The 18,228-nt window shown below is 45.4% G+C and overlaps 1 protein-coding gene across 5 annotated transcripts in view; it reads right to left on the reverse strand.

Annotated features, from left to right (window-relative positions):
• LOC122939258 (phosphofructokinase, platelet) overlaps positions 1–18,228 on the reverse strand; it is a 94,280-nt gene that overhangs the window by 22,356 nt on the left and 53,696 nt on the right. For all 5 annotated transcript variants that reach the window (XM_044295317.1, XM_044295314.1, XM_044295316.1 and 2 more), the window contains exons 10-15: positions 15,594–15,719; positions 14,727–14,791; positions 14,102–14,171; positions 9,907–10,053; positions 1,784–1,854; positions 1,567–1,654 (exon numbers count right to left, since the gene is read on the reverse strand). In XM_044295317.1, coding sequence (XP_044151252.1) covers positions 1,567–1,654; positions 1,784–1,854; positions 9,907–10,053; positions 14,102–14,171; positions 14,727–14,791; positions 15,594–15,719 — 567 coding nt within the window. The remainder of the gene's footprint in view (positions 1–1,566; positions 1,655–1,783; positions 1,855–9,906; positions 10,054–14,101; positions 14,172–14,726; positions 14,792–15,593; positions 15,720–18,228) is intronic.

Here is an 18,228-nt window from a genome sequence, read left to right on the forward strand (position 1 = left end):
TTTTTTAAAACAGGCACATTAAAGGGGTTTTCTGAGAGTTCAATATTGATGACCTATCCTCGGGTTGGTGAAGGTCAGACTCCCGGTATCTCCACCCATCAGATGTTTGAAGATGACGTAGTGCAGCCTCCTCACACCACATCATTCACTTGTACATATGAATGTGATATCATTGGCCTAGGAAGAGGCCACCGAGCTCAACGGAGCGCGGCGGCCTCTTCAAACAGCTGATCGGTGGGGGTGCCGAGAGTCGGATCCCCACCAATCAGATACTGATGACCTATCTTGAGCATAGGCCATCAATATTGAACTCCAGGAAGCTTCTTTTAGGCCTCTTTCACACGGGCGTTGCCGGAAAATGTGCGGGTGCGTTGCGGGAACACGCGCGATTTTTCCGCGCGAGTGCAAAACATTGTAATGCGTTTTGCACTCGTGTGAGAAAAATCGTGCATGTTTGGTACCAAAACCCGAACTTCTTCACAGAAGTTCGGGCTTGGGATCGGTGTTCTGTAGATTGTATTATTTTCCCTTATAACATGGTTATAAGGGAAAATAATAGCATTCTGAATACAGAATGCATAGTACAATAGCGCTGGAGGGGTTAAAAAAAAAAATGTTAAAAAAATGTACTCACCTTAGTCCACTTAATCGCGAAGCCGGCATCTTCTTCTGTCTTCATCTTAGCTGTGTGGAGGAACAGGACCTGTGGTGACGTCACTCCGGTCATCACATGATCCATCACATGATCTTTTACCATGGTGATGGACCATGTGATGACTGGAGTGACATCACCACAGGTCCTGTTACTGCACACAGCACAGAAGACAGACAGCGCTATTTTACTATGCATTCTGTATTCAGAATGCTATTATTTTCCCTTATAACCATGTTATAAGGGAAAATAATAATGATCGGGTCTCCATCCCGATCGTCTCCTAGCAACCGTGCGTGAAAATCGCACCGCATCCGCACTTGCTTGCGGATGCTTGCAATTTTCACGCAACCCCATTCATTTCTATGGGGCCTGCGTTACGTGAAAAACGCACAAAATAGAGCATGCTGCGATTTTCACGCAACGCATAAGTTATGCGTGAAAATCACCGCTCATGTGAACAGCATGAGTGGGTCGGGATTCAGTGCTGGTGCAATGCGTTCAACTCATGCATCGCATCCGCGCGGAATACTCGCCCGTGTGAAAGGGGCCTTACTGTTTACAAAGCCTCTGAAAAATGAGATCTTGAATCTGATTGGTTGCTGAACGACTCCTATACAAAACCCCTCCTCCTGCGTTAGTTTTCATCATTTCATCAGTGTGTCTGCTGACAGGAAAAATGAGAGAAATTTTAATTTGCTGTAATGTAACGGAGATCTTTCCAGAGATTCAGAAGAGACTTGTTATCTATACCATCTCCTAATATATTAGTGTAGATACACCCAAGGCGACCTTACTCTTTAGGTTAAACTGGACATTAATTCCCGCTTCATACCTAGAACAGTAGGCAAGCAAGAAAGGTAAACTATAACAGAGAACCACAGGAATAAATTTGTGAGAGGACAGACATGTACCTCGAACCCCCCGATAACAAGCAGAGCATTGATGTTATGTACACGGATCTGGTCAGCAATTTGATCAAAATATTTTGCAGGCAAAGTTCTGAAATGTGAAAAAGAAAAGATGAATTACCGTAATTCTGCGCGATTAGCCAAGCGCCCCAGCCATGCAACTGAAGCAAATATGGTCTTATAATCCGTATAAAAAAATGCTAAAGAAAATGAAAATTACCTTTTGGTTCCCAGGATAGATCCCCCTTGGCCAGTCCAGCCGCCAACATCTCCCCATTTTATTTCTTGAATCTGAAAGGACAAAAAAAGTTTTGATTTTTTTGGCCGAACCAATAAAGAGCGCCAATCTGCACTTGTTTACCAGGCCTTTTGGACAGCCCAATGCAAAATGAAAAGGGGACAAACATTTGTTATTACGATCTTTCAACCCCCATTCACTTTGCATATCTTCGGCACAGGGCAATATGCTGCCGACTGACGGCAATTTAAGATACGATCAACCGAAAAGACAGCGCTTTGCTTATTTGGTGGCACCTTTCTGTGGGTGAATTATCAGGAACATACAGATGTTCATTTGCAATAATGGCCTACTACTTGAAGAGTGTAAAAGAGCCCTAAGCCTGCAACTAAACCAAGTTTCAACATCGTTTTTCATGAAGGATAATGGCATAGTGGCCTAATAGGCTACGGACACCTTCAGGACAATTTGTATTATGATTGTATTTTATTTTGAGCTACACATATTTTTTTTAATTGCCATTATTACAAATTTTCTGCCGTTTTTGAGAGACAGGGGTTAAAAATCAGTCTGTTTGCTGAGTATCACTTCTCCGTCCCATCAACAGACAGCTCATGTGAAGCCTGATCTCTGAGTGATAAAGACTCATTTAAGCCATACTCTTATTAGTTTGATAAGAGTTTAGCTACAATGAGTGTTTACGAATTCAAGATATCAGAGACAAGGCTTTGCATGAGCTGATGCAACTGAAAAGTGATACTCGGCAAACAGATAGGTTGTTAACCCCTGTATCTTAAAAATGGTTGAGAATTTCTAATAAAAATCAATTGAAAACAATACTTTAGCCCAAAAAGAATAACATAAAATCATACAAAACGAACTTCCGGTTCCGGCGCGCGCATGGACGGCCGCTAATCAGAGGAGCTCCGCTCGTCCGGCCCGTGATTTGTGGAACCGCCGCTTATCGGGGCTAGTTGGTATCCCCACAAACCCCCCGAGAACACCAGGGGGCCGCTCATGGAAAAATTCGTGGTCAGAGGCGGTTCGCAGAAAGAGGTGCAGGCAGTACACCCGACAGGAGAAGATTCGAGAGCCAAGGGCAAGATGGCGCCGGTGAGTGAAAAACGCCACAGGCTCACCCGTTCGGCTTCCCAGTCCACACAGAGGAGTACGGAGGCTTCCGGTTCGGAGGATGAGGATGTGGACTGTGGTCACCTCCTGAAAGGAGATATTACAGCCTCATGCAAAACCATGGCCATAGAAGTGGCAAAACTCTTGGCTCCAGATATTAAAGCCTCCCTGGAGGCCACGGTAGCTGCGGCTCTACAACAACTGCAGAATGAAGTGGCGCAGCATACCTCTCAAATCACAGAGGTACAGCAAAGAGTGGGGGTAGTGGAAGACGAGCTGGAGAGGGCTCAGAACAACATTAGTGATCTCCTGCGGAGTAATCAACTCCTGAAAGAAAAGATTGACGATCTGGAGAATCGCTCCAGGAGGAGCAACTTGCGGTTCATCGGTTTGCCAGAGTCAATCCCTCCGAACCAGCTGGCAGATATATGCGAGGTGGAAATACCGCAAGCACTGGGATTAAGGGGCGCCTGTATAGTGGAAAGGGCACACCGGCTGGGACCACCACCACCAGCAGGGGCGCGATCCAATAATGCAAGGCCCAGAGCTACGATAGCGAAATATCTTAACTACGCTGCCAAAGAGGCCATATTGGCAAAATATAGGCGCAAAGAACAACCCTTGATCATCCGGGGCAACAAGATCCTGCTGTTCAGTGACTACTCCGCGGAGGTGGCGAAACGCAGGAGAGAGTTTTCCCAGGTCTGCTCCATGCTGGCTAGGAATAAAACCAAGTTTGCTTTGATATATCCAGCAACCCTGAGGGTTTTTCAGCAAGATGGATCTGTCGATACCTTCCATTCCCCTGGGGAAGCAAAAGAGGCATTGGAGTGGGATTCCTTGGAATCAGATGCGACCCTGTCAGTTTCCCAAAGGTCCGTGGCCTCGGTCAGAGGAAGAGGGGCTAGATTGAATCCAGGACGATTGACGCCAAGAGCCAAGGGGTCGGAGCACCGGGAGGCAGACCCAGAGTGAACAGAGGCGACCTTCAGTATGGACTTCCATGGATGATGCCTCCTTGAAGGGACACGTGAGACAAAAATTGACTTATGTTCCATTATCGTTGAGTTTATAGCAACCTGTTGTGTTTAACTATATGGGCTGGAGAGTGTGATATGGTGGGCGAGAGTAAATGAGTCAGTTAGAGTTTTGTAGTGACAACTACTACACTATAAGATGTGCGAAAAAAGGGAAGTCAATACTATGGGTGTTTATGTTGTGGGGTGGGGCATGGGGGAACGGGGGGGGGAGGGCAGATTCACTAGTCCGGGGAAAATGAATGCGAGGATTTTTAGAGGTCACCAAGCAAAATATAATAGAGGTCTAATCAGAATGGTGTCTCCTGCTGAGATCATTAAATGGAGAATCAATTATGAGAGTAGCCACATGGAATGTTAAGGGACTTCGTTCCCCGGCAAAGCGGATGGCAGTATTACGCCATCTCAAGAAACTTAAAATAGACATTGCATTTCTGCAGGAGACCCATTTAGAAGAAGCAGATTTCGTAAGGATGCGTCGTTTGTGGGTGGGTCAGGTGGTGGGCTCGCCCTCAACTGGCAAACGGGCGGGAGTGATGATTTTGTTACATAAGCGCCTGAGATATGATATTTCAGCAATGTCAACAGACAAGCAGGGGAGGTGGATGCGCCTGTGTTTGGATTCACCGGTGGGACAGATAGTAATGTATAACATTTATGCCCCGAATGACTCCCAGGCGGTCTTCTTTAGGACACTGGAAAGGGACATCCTGGCGGAAGCATCGCAAATGCTATTGGTGGGGGGGGACTTTAATCGAGTCCATAGCGAGCAGGAGGATAGGAAGAGGACGGTCTCTGGGTCCGCTAGCAAACAGAGCAAAAACCGGACGTTACTCCCATTACTACAGAGTACAGGGCTTCATGACGCATGGCACCACTACCATCCCGAGGACCGTGAATTTACCCACTACTCATGTTCCCAGGGGTCCTGGTCCAGGATTGACTACCTCTTGACATCGTCTAGGTTATTATCTAGGGTCCAGGCGGTGGTCATTTCTGATTTGGTGATCTCGGATCACGCCCCAGTACTGGTGGAGCTCATGGACACTGTTCCTAGAGGCCACGATTATATATGGAGAATGCCCCAACATTTGTCCAAGGATAAGGAGTGCATAGACAGACTGAAAGGCTGGTGGTGGGAATATGCACAGGATAACGCGGATCATATGATGGATCAGGGATTGTTCTGGGATGCGGCGAAGGCGGTGCTGAGAGGCAGAATAATGTCCTACACGATAGGGATTAAGCGGGATGAGAAGAAAAAGTTTGATGAGGCTACGGGACAGGTACGGAGGGCATATACTGCATTCCAGGAAAATCCTACAGACGCAAATAAATTGCTCTGGGTAACAGCTAAACATAACTTTGACTATTGCCAGGAAAGACGTGAAAAATGGGTCGGAGATCACCAAAGGGCTAAGTTTTTTCGCTTGGGTAATAAAGCAGGACGGTTACTGGCCAACTTAACGCGTCCCTTTGCTAAGCAACCAGCGCTGCATCCCCTGAAGGATAAGCTAGGAAAACTACATACCCAACCAAAAGACGTAGTAGAGGTCCTGGGTGAATACTATCAGACGTTGTACACGAGTGACAGCTTTGACCCGTTGGCGGCAAGGGATCTCTTGGATCAGGTAGATCTCCCGCGGCTGTCTGCTGACGTGTTAGAAGCCTTAAATGGTGAAATACGGGAGGAAGAGGTGAGGGCGACCATTAAATCTCTGCCAAATCATAAAGCGCCGGGACCCGACGGGTTCCCTGCGGAATTTTATAAGTCAATGCACCAAGAATTGATCCCGACGTTGACCAAGATGTTTAACGACATTTTGGGAGGGGGGAGTTTACCTGGCACGGGCAAAATGGCCTATATTAAAATTCTTCCGAAGCCAGGAAGAGACTTAACTCAACCGAGTGCTTATAGACCGATATCCTTAATCAACCAGGACATCAAAGTCCTATCCAAAATTTTGGCCAGTAGGTTGGCCATTTGTGTACCTGATCTAATAGGCCCGCACCAGGTAGGATTTATGAAAGGCAGGTCTGCAGTAACCAATGTGCGTAAGGTCCTAGCCGCCCTAAGTACGGAGGGGGAGAGTAAAGAGGGGCCATGTCCAGCGTTGCTGGCAATTGATGCTGAGAAAGCGTTCGATAACGTTAGCTGGCAATGGCTGGACATGGTACTGGATAGGTTCAATATAAGGGGACTTTTTAGGAACTATTTGACAGCGCTGTATGACAATCCTCAGGCGAGGGTGAATATACCTGGCTTCTTATCCAAACCAATTACACTCAGCAAAGGAACGCGCCAGGGATGCCCCTTATCTCCGCTGCTCTTTAACTTGGCAATGGAGCCCCTGGCAAGATGGCTACTGAGATCAGACATCTTTGAAGGGATCAAAATAGGCGGTAGGGAGTTAAAAGTAAGTTGCTTTGCAGATGACATCATGCTATACCTGGGAGCTCCCGAGCGACAGCTGGGCGGGATACTAGAAGCGCTGGTTGCTTATGGGAAGGTGACGGGGTATAAGATCAATGTGGACAAGAGCCAGCTTCTGTTTTTGGGGCATAGACCGCATCGGGGGAGTGAGGTAGAAAAAGGGGTGGAGATACGAAAGGATTATCTGACTTATTTGGGTATTAAGATAGGACGCACCCCGAGCTCAATATATGCGCTGAATTATCCCCCTCTCTTCTCGAAAATAGAGAGGGAATTGGACAAATGGCAAGATCTGCCTCTGTCTCTATGCGGTAGAGCACATTTGATTAAAATGATGAGCTTTCCGAAGCTGCTTTATCCGCTCCAAACAATCCCACTATTGCTAAAACACGCAGACGTCACGAGGATGCAGAGAGCCTTTAACCGCTTCCTCTGGAAAGCTAAAAGACCACGCATTGCCTATGCGAAACTGACGATGTTGAAATATGAAGGGGGGTTGCAGCTTCCACACATACGCCATTATAACCTGGCGTCTTTGTTTAGGCATATACGAGATTGGGTGTGGGGAACAGGCCACTACTCTGCGTTATCATTTGAAAAGGAATTGGCTGGGGGGGAAGATTTAGAAGCCCTACTACATTCCAAGCTAAGAGATATTCCGGCTTCAATTAAAGGGGCGATTTTATTAAAGGACACCATAATGGCGTGGAAGGCAATCAGAAAGATCTACGGTCTCCCCTATTATGTGTCCCCTAGGCTACCGCTGTGGTCGTTGCCGGCATTTCCCCAAGGCAGGGAGAATAGCTTGTTCCAGGTATGGAGGAACAGAAACATTATGAGGCTTGGTGACCTACTACAGAGTGACGGTCTCCAGTGGCTGTCATGGGAGCAGGTGAAAGAAAAGTATGCCCTTCAGGACGCACATTATCTCCCCTATCAGCAAGTCAAAAGCTATTGCAAAGCGCAGGCGAACACATTGGGTGACTCTGACAGGCTGGCATGGTTTGCAGCTTTGCTAGGTAGGGATGGCTCTCCCATGTCCCTATCGGATCTCCACCAAAAGCTCCACAATATCCAGACGATAGGCCTAGTTAAAGGGGCATATAAGCCGTGGGAGAGGGAGCTGTCAGACCAAAACTTGGGAAAGAAAATGAGGGAGGGTCTCGAATTGGTACGGCGGGCAACATACAATGAACAGTGGAGAGAAACGCAACTAAGACTTATGCACAGGGCGACATATGCCTTTAATTTATCATATCGAGATGCACCCGCCCATTACTTACGAAAATGTCCTAAATGTGATCTCCCTAAGGCGGGACTGCTGCATGCTATCTGGGAGTGTCCAAAAATACAACCGCTGTGGCAGCAAGCAATAGCAACAATAGAAAGGGTCTGGGGGGAGAAAGTGGGATCGACACCCCAACAATGTGTCTTTCACTATGTACCAAAGAATCAGGAGGAAGACTTGGGGGCGGTGGTGAACAAGGGAGGGATACATCTTCTGTTGATGTCAGTGAAAAAGTCGCTATTGCGGCACTGGTTGGGGGCGGAAGTCCCGTCATGGGACGAAGTGGTAGGGGTGATGAAGAATGTCCTCTATTTGGAAAGGCTGGAGGTGGAGCAAGACAAAGAACAACGGGTGGGGAAATTCATCAAGAAATGGAAGGTTTTTGTAGAGGAGTTTTTGTCTGCTGGCGAGATAGGAGAGCTAATGACCCCATTCAGGTTGACTGAATGGTACCTCAAAGCGCAACTTGCAAACAGATTGGGAAAGCTGGAGATATAAGGTGTCTTGGGGGACCTACTGACTCATGACGTGAAGAGTATTGCGTGGAATGGTATTCAGCGACCGGACTAGTGTTTCTGGGTTGGGTGGGGTTGAGAGGGGGGAGGGGAGTTGAGAGGGGGGAGGAGGATTGGGGGGGGAGGGGGGAGGGTGGAGTGACTTTATTGGTGGAAAAAATTGAAAAATGAGTGGGGAACTATGTAATGTTACCTGCCTGTAAAATCCGCAGATAATGTTTTATATCAGGTCTGTCAAGCAACTGATGTACGCATTGTATGGTTCCTTCCACTTCAATAAAGAGATGTTTTAAAAAAAATAAAAATCATACAAAACTGCCCCGAAGGTGTCCACAGCCTTTGAAGGAGCTTCCCAAAATTTCTTCTGATGGCATGTATGGATGTGCTGCCCGGTGTGGAGCAACACTCAAGAGACCAAGCACCATGGTCGCTTCATCGTGCTGATTGTAGAGGTCCAGGGGGTTGGACCTCCTACAAATCACACAATGATTGCCTATTGTAGGTCATCAATGGATGTTCTTGAAAAATCCCATGCAATTTAACGACCTATAGGCAGAATGTTAGTCCGTGTCACAGCTATCTCTTTGCCTCCGTATTACCATATGCACCAAAATTCCACAGCTTGATGCGGAGGGTATGTTCCAACAGAATGTAAATGGCAATGGTAAAATCCGCTACAGATTTTGTCATGGATATGTGGCTAAATCACGTCAAATCCATCCCAAAATCTGCATGTGTTACAATCCGCAACATGCCAATTTAGAATCCACACCAAAGATTATATTCTGAGGCAGAAAATCTGCAGTCTCCGTCCTGTTGGAACATGTCCTGAAGAGAGACACTGATGGCAACATTTCCCACACAAATCCAAATAAAAAAAAAACACATTGATGCCCCTAAGTACACACATACCTACCGCTATTTAAAGAGGACCTTTCACCGATTTTTACACTGTGAACTAAGTATACAGACATGTAGAGCGGCGCCCGGGGATCTCACTGCACTTACTATTATCCCTGGGGGCCGCTCCGTTCTCCTGCTATGCCCTCCGGTATCTTCATTCACTAAGTTATAGTAGGCGGAGATTTCAGTCACAAAGTTATGGTAGGCGGAGTCTGCCCTTGTTCTGCTCTAGCGCTGGCCAATCGCAGCGCGGAGCTCACAGCCTGGGAGGTTATTTTCTCCCAGGCTGTGAGCTCTGCAATGCGATTGGCCAGCGCTACAGCAGAACAAGGGCAGACTCCGCCTACTATAACTTAGTGACCGAAGATACCGGAGGGCATAGCGGGAGAACGGAGCGGCGCCCGGGGATATTAGTAAGTGCAGTGAGATCCACGGGCGCCGCTCTCCATGTCTGTATACTTAGTTCACAGTGTAATAATCGGTGAAAGGTCCTCTTTAAGACCTTGTGGGTCTAGATGTTGTTGCAATTGGTGATATGGAGTCACACAAGGTCTCCATTACAGGAACACAACACAAATCAGAAAAGGGCATGTTGTCATCTCAAACCGCCGCAGGACTTCTAACTTTTAGGGTAAGGACAAACGGACTGGCGCATACGTCACATCCCCCCTCAAGAGCCAACGGCCACCCAAGAGATCGGTGGACAAGGCTTGCCGTGTGCGGCTGGCCCCACCGCAACTGTACTGCTTGTCCTTACCCTAAGGGATTACACTCTATCATTCCCCACATTTACCCACCTGTCCTTTGGCAAATCCTTCAAATCCATCATTAACAGCGAACATCTTGTGCCCTTCAGTAATTCCCACCCTCACGGCGGATCGGACGGCTCCGTTCATTCCAGCAGCAGGAGCTCCCACGTTTAAAACAGCCACATTGAAGTTACTCTGGTGGGAAGAATGTAAAATGATATAAACCCTATGGTAACAAGAGCTGACTGAAAAAAAGCAAATTAAAGGGGTTGTCCGAGTTATAAAAAAAAGGCGGCCAAAGACTATGACTTAAACATAATTCACTTCAGGGTTTTTTTTGAGATTTTTTAACTGATGAGTCCGACACCTGGGACTCTCACCAATCAGCAGTTTGATAAGGCACCAGCGCTCGCAGTAGGGCGGTGACCTTCTTGCAGCTTTCGGCACGTCATGCTCACACGGCCTAGGTGCAGTTCAGTCCCAGTTGCTATGCCTCCCTCCTCTTTCCATAGTTGGCAGCAGTGGTGACATACCTGTATACACATAAGACCACTGCAGCCTATCACTGGCCTTAGAGGTGTACAGCACAAGGCTGCTGAGGCCAGTGATTAGCTGCAGCAATAAACTGCATATAGAGGCATGTCACCTCTGCAGCCAAGTAAAGAAAGGCACAAGGCAGGCATAGGATTGGTCATTATGTTATCAAATTTTTGCATAACTCAGACAACCACTTTAACACAGGACAAAGCATTGCTTTTACATGTGAATCCCCTGTAATCCAATCCTAACTCCTATAAAGAATAAACATTTTTGCTATTATTGATCTGCCACCAATGATTGCGATAAGACAATGCATTTGACGCAATCACCTCTAAAGCGGTCTTTTTGCTTGCTATATTATGCCACCAACTGAACATGCTAGATCTGATATAAAGAACTTACTCTACACAGATATTATTATAAGGGGTTTCCAGGACTTATCATCAATATCAGAAGGGTGAGGGACTGACTCCTGGAACCCCTGCTGATCAGCTCTTAGCCAGGCACTGGAACTACACAGCTCCATCCAATGTGTAGTGGCCGTGCCTGGTTACTGCAGTTCCGCCACTCCAGCCCCATGGCTCCCGTCTCCACCATTTCCGGTCCCTGCTAGACTTGTGATGATGCTCTGTTTACAGTCAGTGATTGACTTTAGTGGTCAAGTGACCACAGACCAGACATAGTCATTACATCCAGTCCAGCGGGGACAGGAACTGCAATGCTGTAATGGCAAGACTTTCAAAGGGTGTGCGTTTTTTTCTCCACCGGTCATTTATTTTTTTATTTAGGTTGGAAAACACTTTTAAAGGAAATCTGTCACCAGAAAGACTATTTGCACGTAGCTGTGGTTCTTCTGATTAAGGCAGTAAGGTATCTATCCTGCTGTGTCAGCAGTAGAATAGCTTGCCAGAGTTCACAGAATCTGGCATAGCCAAACAGGCCCATGCACCGCCTGACCACATTGACTATAATGGGATCCGGCTGGGATTTGACTGGTTTCCAGCATGAGCCCTGGGTTTCGATCAGACTGGTGCATGCACTGGTTTTCGTCCAGCCAACTGGAAAACTTTGGAAAACAGCTGGGTCCTATTATAGTCAATGAACTCTAGCGGTGAACACAGCAGTATCTGGCTAGGCCAGATATGTGGAACTCCTCTCCCAGAACAGCCTGCCGGATACTTTAACACAGGTTTAGAGCTAGCCTAAAGCACAGTTTTTCTTTTGTTGGTCCGTTGTAGAGTTATAAAACTTTTGCTTTGGTGCAATGAGGGCATCAACATTGCTCTTTGTGCACCCAAGTCCAATCATTTCTGTGGCCAGCCCTTCCTCGCTGCTTTGATTGACAGGGCCAGGCAGTGGCACTCATGAATGGAGATTTCGATCAACAGAAGAGAAACAGCGTGAACCATAGCTATGTGTCTATGCAACCAGCTGGATAGGGAGGTCGCTGGTGACCGATACCCTTTTAGAAAATAGCTAGCACCAAACTTTGGAATTATTTATATTAAAAAAGCAGTGTTAGTATTTAGCGGTAGAGATATACTTTAAATGTGTATTGTATAAGTGATTTTGTCAAAGACCAGCATACTTTGGTCATCGCTGGCTACGTGTATCATTACAGTACGTGGAAGTAAATAAGTTAATGTATCCGTGTTAAGCTAAGCTGAGATAAGATAGTTCCTCTTTCGCTTCTCTACAGAGACGTTCTGAACTTACATCTGGGTATACAAAACATTCTCCTATATGAGAACAACGCGTATCCGGAATTTGCCAAACTAGAGGTATTTGAGATTTGACAAACAAGAGGATTGTTGATGGTATCACAGTTGACCCAAGATGGCTCCTTCAGAGAGTTTTTGAGTTTTCAGCAAGAAAAAATAATAGGTTCTACCAGTACTTAGTAAGCACTAAGCACAGAGCCGTGCCCTTCATATCGGCAACCAAAAACGCCTTCACTGACCTAGAGTCACATGTGGGGGGTACTTCTTTTTGTAAAAAGTTCCTCCTAACTCTGAAGGACAGATGGGAAAAAGATCATGGGCCCATAGCTGCAGATAAATGGGAGGATGTTCTTAAAAATATAACACAAGTATCTTTGAGTGAAGCTCATAGAGTATCCCAGATATATCTAGTGCACTGAGTCTAGAAGACCCCTGTGTTCCTTTATCATATGGGATACAAGGTAGATAGATGAGATGCAGAGGGGAGTGGACCTGATGCATGTCTTGTGGACCTGTGGTAGACTGAAAAGATTTTGAACAGAGACTATTGATCTTACTGGGTCGGTAGTGTTTTTGGATATGTCTCTGACCTACCAGTGTCAGTGGAGCTGTTTTTCTTGCTTTATGTAAAATGTTTAAAAACAATAAAATCTTAACAAAAAAAATTTCACTGTTGTTCAACAATCTAAAGTGAGCGCTGTTTTTGCTTCCTATTTTATGTTCGTTATGCCCTGATAGTCTTGCCTTTTTTTCTTTTGTACAATGTTATGATTGAACAAAACTCAAAAATGCTATAAATATTATTGTAAAGAAAAAAAGAAAAGAAGATAAGCGAAGAAGAGTTGTTAAACAGTTAGCGCTGGTTAATAGCAGCAGGGACACAGCAAGTACAAGTATAGTTTGCTCATGCTGTAGGAACACGTGCAAACAGATATACTGCATGCGGCATAGAAAGCATTTTATCTGGACATTTTAGCCGGTTTTAAGCACTAAGCATATAAATTACGTACACTACACTGGTTGTCCGGTCAGGAAGAAGAGAAAATCATTGCATTACTATTATTAGTAATCCATTAGTTATCTACATAATGCAGAACACACATTGTTAATGAATACTGCCCCAATGAATTGTATTTAATTGTACTGCAAAAATGAAAGGCCCCAATCAGGTCTCCATACTCTCCCTGTCTGGGTGTGGTAACCTAAACCAGCACAGGGGAATGAATCTGGCACTTGCTCCCTTCCTTACAATGCCCCACCTATGCAGAACTCAACTGGTTCTCCCACTGCCCTCCATTTTCACACCACTGGATCGGGTCTCCATACTTGCCCTGTCTGGGTGTGGTAACCTGAACCAGCACAGGGAAAAAAACTGGAACGTGCTCCCTTCCTTACCACACCCACCCATGCAGAAGTGAACTGGTGCTCCCACTGCCCTCCATTTTCACACCACTGGATCGGATTTCCATACTCGCCATGTCTGGGTGTGGTACCCTGAACCAGCACAGGGAAAAAATCTGGAACGTGCTCCCTTTCTTACCACGCCCCACCCATGAGGAAGTGAACTGGTGCTCCCACTGCCCTCCATTGTCACACCACTGGATTGGGTCTCGATACTCGCCATGTCTGGGTGTGGTAACCTGAACCAGCACAGGGGAAAGAATCTGGCACTTGTTCCTTCCCTTACCACGCCCCACCCATGAGGAAGTGAAATGGTGCTCCCACTGCCCAATGGCTTCATAGTCTAAGCGCTTCATGGTGCATCCATCCATGCTCCCTGAGAAGGAGGACATACCTTCCAATCTTCTCATAAGTATATGAAAGGCAACTAGAGTATAACTAATCAAAAATTATTTTCAGATGACTAAACCATTGTAACTGGTGATTACAATGAAGAGATGCTGTGAAATTATTCCAAATTATCAGTGCCTCTAATATAAATGTAAGTAAATGTAGATCTTAATTTTTTATCTTTAATTTACCTTTGGAAGTTCAGATATATTTTTCTTATGGGAGAGGAGTTTGTATGTGTTGAGGTTGTTCTCAAAACTCCTAAAATATAGAAAAGGAAATATTTAGATACATTTTGTGACAATTCTAATGAACAAAAGATTAAAGAAGTTGTGCCAAGTTTTCACATTATCCCTGACCACTGAAACCCCCAACATGATCCTGTCAACAAGAGTCCTGCTGTCCCGTCCTTATGGAGCTGGGGTCCGCACATGCTATCTCCAGCAGTCCCAGAGAAAATGAACCCCTTTAAAGCAACTCCTACAGGAGATGACAATCTGCTGTTTACTATATTTTCTTCAGATCTGTGCCTACGAGGAGTGTGAGGTAGTCTGAGACACACACCCCTGCAGAAGAACAACCAATGATGAGACATGAGGTGTTTCTAAGACCAGGTTCCTTAACTCTAACTCAATTTTCATTATCTTCATTAAATACGTGGTTGCAGCCATCTTTAATCTAAAAATAAGTATTGTGAGATAACAATGGGGGTTCTAGACTCCCCACCAATGTAATCTGAAATGTGTAATAGACGTGTTAAGTGAACCCACAATTGAATATCGCTTTAATAATATAAAAGTGCAGCGTAATATGTACCTTCCTCGCAGCCTTACAGCGTCTTCGAATTTCCTTTCATCCATCGCCTTCTGTACTTCTTGAGTCTTCAGAAATTAAGAAAATCAACACTTGATTAATGCGTGTCAACATGTAGCAGTCACAGAGGTAACTGGACTCTGCCATAAACAGTTTTGTCGAGACTGACCCAGGGATGGACCAGCCATAGACCATACAGGGAAATTTCCCAGTGGGCCAAGACCCAGGGAGGCCTGAGAGCTCTTTGCGGCCACTGGCCAGGTACATCAGCTAGTCGCCGAAATTGCTCCCCTGAATTCAACTGCATTGTTATCCTCAGGACGGTGATACAGTTGAATTCTGCAGCAAGGGTGTCGGTATTACTGTGGTATTTGGTTCTGTTGGAGTGGTATTTTGTGCTGCACTACGGTATTGCTGACCCAGCCTTCTTCTGATGTCTTTGCCTACTTGTTTTGCCCCACCATCTGTCAATTTGGACCCACCTACATCATGGAACCACTCTTCATTTTTTTTTCCATGGCCATTGTAAGTTCCTAGTCTGCCCCTAGAGTGACCACGTCATAGGGCCACTGTCATAGGGATTGTGTAACCAGCTCCTACTCCTGTCGGTTTTTGGTGCTGCTATCAGACTAGATGAGGAGACTTCAGTGTATAGACACCGGTGTGTCACATCGCTGATGTTTGGTGCCCGCTCCAGGAATTTCTTTTGGTCCCATAAACCTCAGGTTACACCTCTGGTCAGCAGTCTCGTGGCATCGAAAAGTATTTACAGTGGAGACTGGCGGGTCTGCCAAGTCCTAAAACTCAACACTGCGATAGTTTTCTATAGCTTTAGCTAATACCCAGCTTTATAATGGCTCAGGCTCTTACCATCTGCACACATTCCATCAGAGGTAAGCGCACGGCTTGGTTTCCACATAACGATACCACACAGGCGGGCGTCTCTGGGGTGGCTTCAAGCAAGGCCAAGACACATTCCACTCCCATCCTGCTGGCCTGTACACAAAAGAGTTAACTTTATATACTCAGGTGCAGTATGACAAATGAGCAATAAATTCGGAGTAGTATACAGACAAGACCAAGGGCAGATACGAGCAAGTTCCAGGTTCTCAGAAGAAAGCAGTAATTTTCTCTTTATTAAATCACAGGCAGGGTACTGGCTCTTCTTAAAGGCTATGGACATCTTTGGGGTCTATTTTTCTAAACATTTTGGGCTAAAAACAAATTTTTCAATTGGCCTTTATTAAGAATTTTCTGCCACTTTCCTAGTATAATGGTCTAATCTGTGTATTTGCAGAGCGGCAGAGTTCTGTGTTACCACTGAATCCCGTCATCTGATGGCTCATGTGAATCCCTTATTTGTGATCTCCTTATTTAAGCCATATTCGTATGTGTGTGGCAGAAACGGAGCTGTAATGAGTATATGAGAGTTCAAAGATCAGGGCTACAGACGAAGCAGGCAGCTCTGCTGGATGAAGGGACTCGAAGCAAATAGAAACTGACAGTCTGCAGATACACTCTCAATGAGAAGAACTGCTGAAAAAATTATTTTGAATGAGCAGTAAAATAAAAAAAAATAATAAAAATAGCAATAATAAAAAAAAACACAAAAGGTGTCCATAACCTTTAAAGAGACCAGCTGTGTACGGAGACTTGTCAGAATATTCGATTAGAACTCTGCATTGTAGAGTTCCTTTGTTATTCCTCCTCGAAATGTATGAATACATTGACAACTGGGTGTTACCATTCACCTTAGTAATAGGGCAAGTTCCTACATAGTCTGACAGGTGCACCCTCCTATTTATAAACGGAAGGATAGTGCCCAGTCGTGAGTTTACATTTCTAGGAGGAATAAGAAAAGAATAGCACAACACAGATCCTAAGAAATCCATGCTGTAGAACATAATAATGAACATGTTGTAAAATAAATTGGTGCAGTTTATAATAGCAGTATGCAATATTTCTGTAATCCTCTCCCACTGAGTGCCATGACTCCGAACCTACTCCAACCAAATGTTTTACAAAGGATGCATGGGTGGCCTGCTCCTCTCCTGAAAGCAAAATTGAAGGTTCCTGTTGGGTTCTTCCTTTTCCTAGTACAGAAATCCCCACCTAATAAGCGTCTCATATACCCCTCATAATCCTAATATTAATGGTACACCTATAACTCTTTCCAAGATTGACACTTATACCCATCCACAGGATAGATGATGGGAACCTCTGGGAACTCTACTGTTCACATTGGCCCTATGCCCCCCATGTGAATAGAGCAGCAGTCATGTGTATGCACTGCCATTCCATCCAAAGTCTGTAGGACTCTAGGAGATACATGAGCAATATACTCACCTATCTCTGTCAGTCCCATAGACTATGAATGGAGTGGTGAGCCATTCAAACAGGGCACACGAGCCCACCGTTCACATGATCGAATCAGACATTTAGAACCTATCCCATGGATAGATGATAAATGCCAGTCTTGGGATGAGCTCTTTAAAATTTCCAGTCTTTTACCACTTACCTATCACTCTCCAAACCTAGTCATGCAGGTATAAGCACTTCAAATATACAAGTAACATAAATATATACACCCAGATAATACACCCAGATAGAAATGTAGGAAAAGTTTAAGTCTGGAGACTTAAAGGGGTTGACTCATTTTGGACATTGGGGCATATTGCTAGGATATGTTCTCAATGTCTGATAGGTGCGGGTCCCACCTCTGAGACCCGTACCTACACCGAGAACGGAGTGGGGAGAGTGGTGGTGGAGGACCCTGGGTTTCAGGAGTCTGGCCACCGCCAAGCGCACTCCCCACAGAAGCGACTGGGAACGCACCTATCCTTACAATAGAGCCCGAAAAGTGCATGCTCAGACACCCTCCATTCATTTTTATGGGAGTGCCGATAATAGGCGAGCGACGCCCTCAGTTATTTTTGGAAGTCCCATTGAAATTAATCAGAAGCGCAAGTGCGGCCACCGCTCCATGCACTTCTACGGCACTTACGGAAATAGCAGAGCAAGTAGTCGCCTATTTTTGACACTCCCATAGAAATGAATGGAGGGCGGCTGCAAATATACTTTCCAGGCTCCGTTCTAAGGATAGGTGCGGATCCCAACTCTAGGACCTATTAGACATTGGAGGCATATCCTAGTGATATACCCACAATGTATGAGATGATAAAACCCCTTTAACCCTTTCGCGACCTGCGGCTTATTACCATGACCAGCAATAATGCTTGATCACGGGATCTAAATGCGCAAAAAAACTTCCTACCAATGCCCCACGCAGCCAATTGGGGCATCTGTATTTGTACTGAACACTTTCAGCCTCGCTGACGAGGCTGAAAGTGTTCATGCTGCAATTCTTATTTTGGCCACCAGATGGCAGGCCAGGATAAGAAATGAGTAATATTTAGTTTAAATCACATTTTCAAAAATCCCTGATAGAACAAAATTAAAAATTAAAAAACATAATTTATAGGCTCATATATGAGCCTTAAAATCA

Source organism: Bufo gargarizans, chromosome 5, assembly GCF_014858855.1.
Source record: "Bufo gargarizans isolate SCDJY-AF-19 chromosome 5, ASM1485885v1, whole genome shotgun sequence".
Lineage (NCBI taxonomy): Eukaryota > Metazoa > Chordata > Amphibia > Anura > Bufonidae > Bufo > Bufo gargarizans.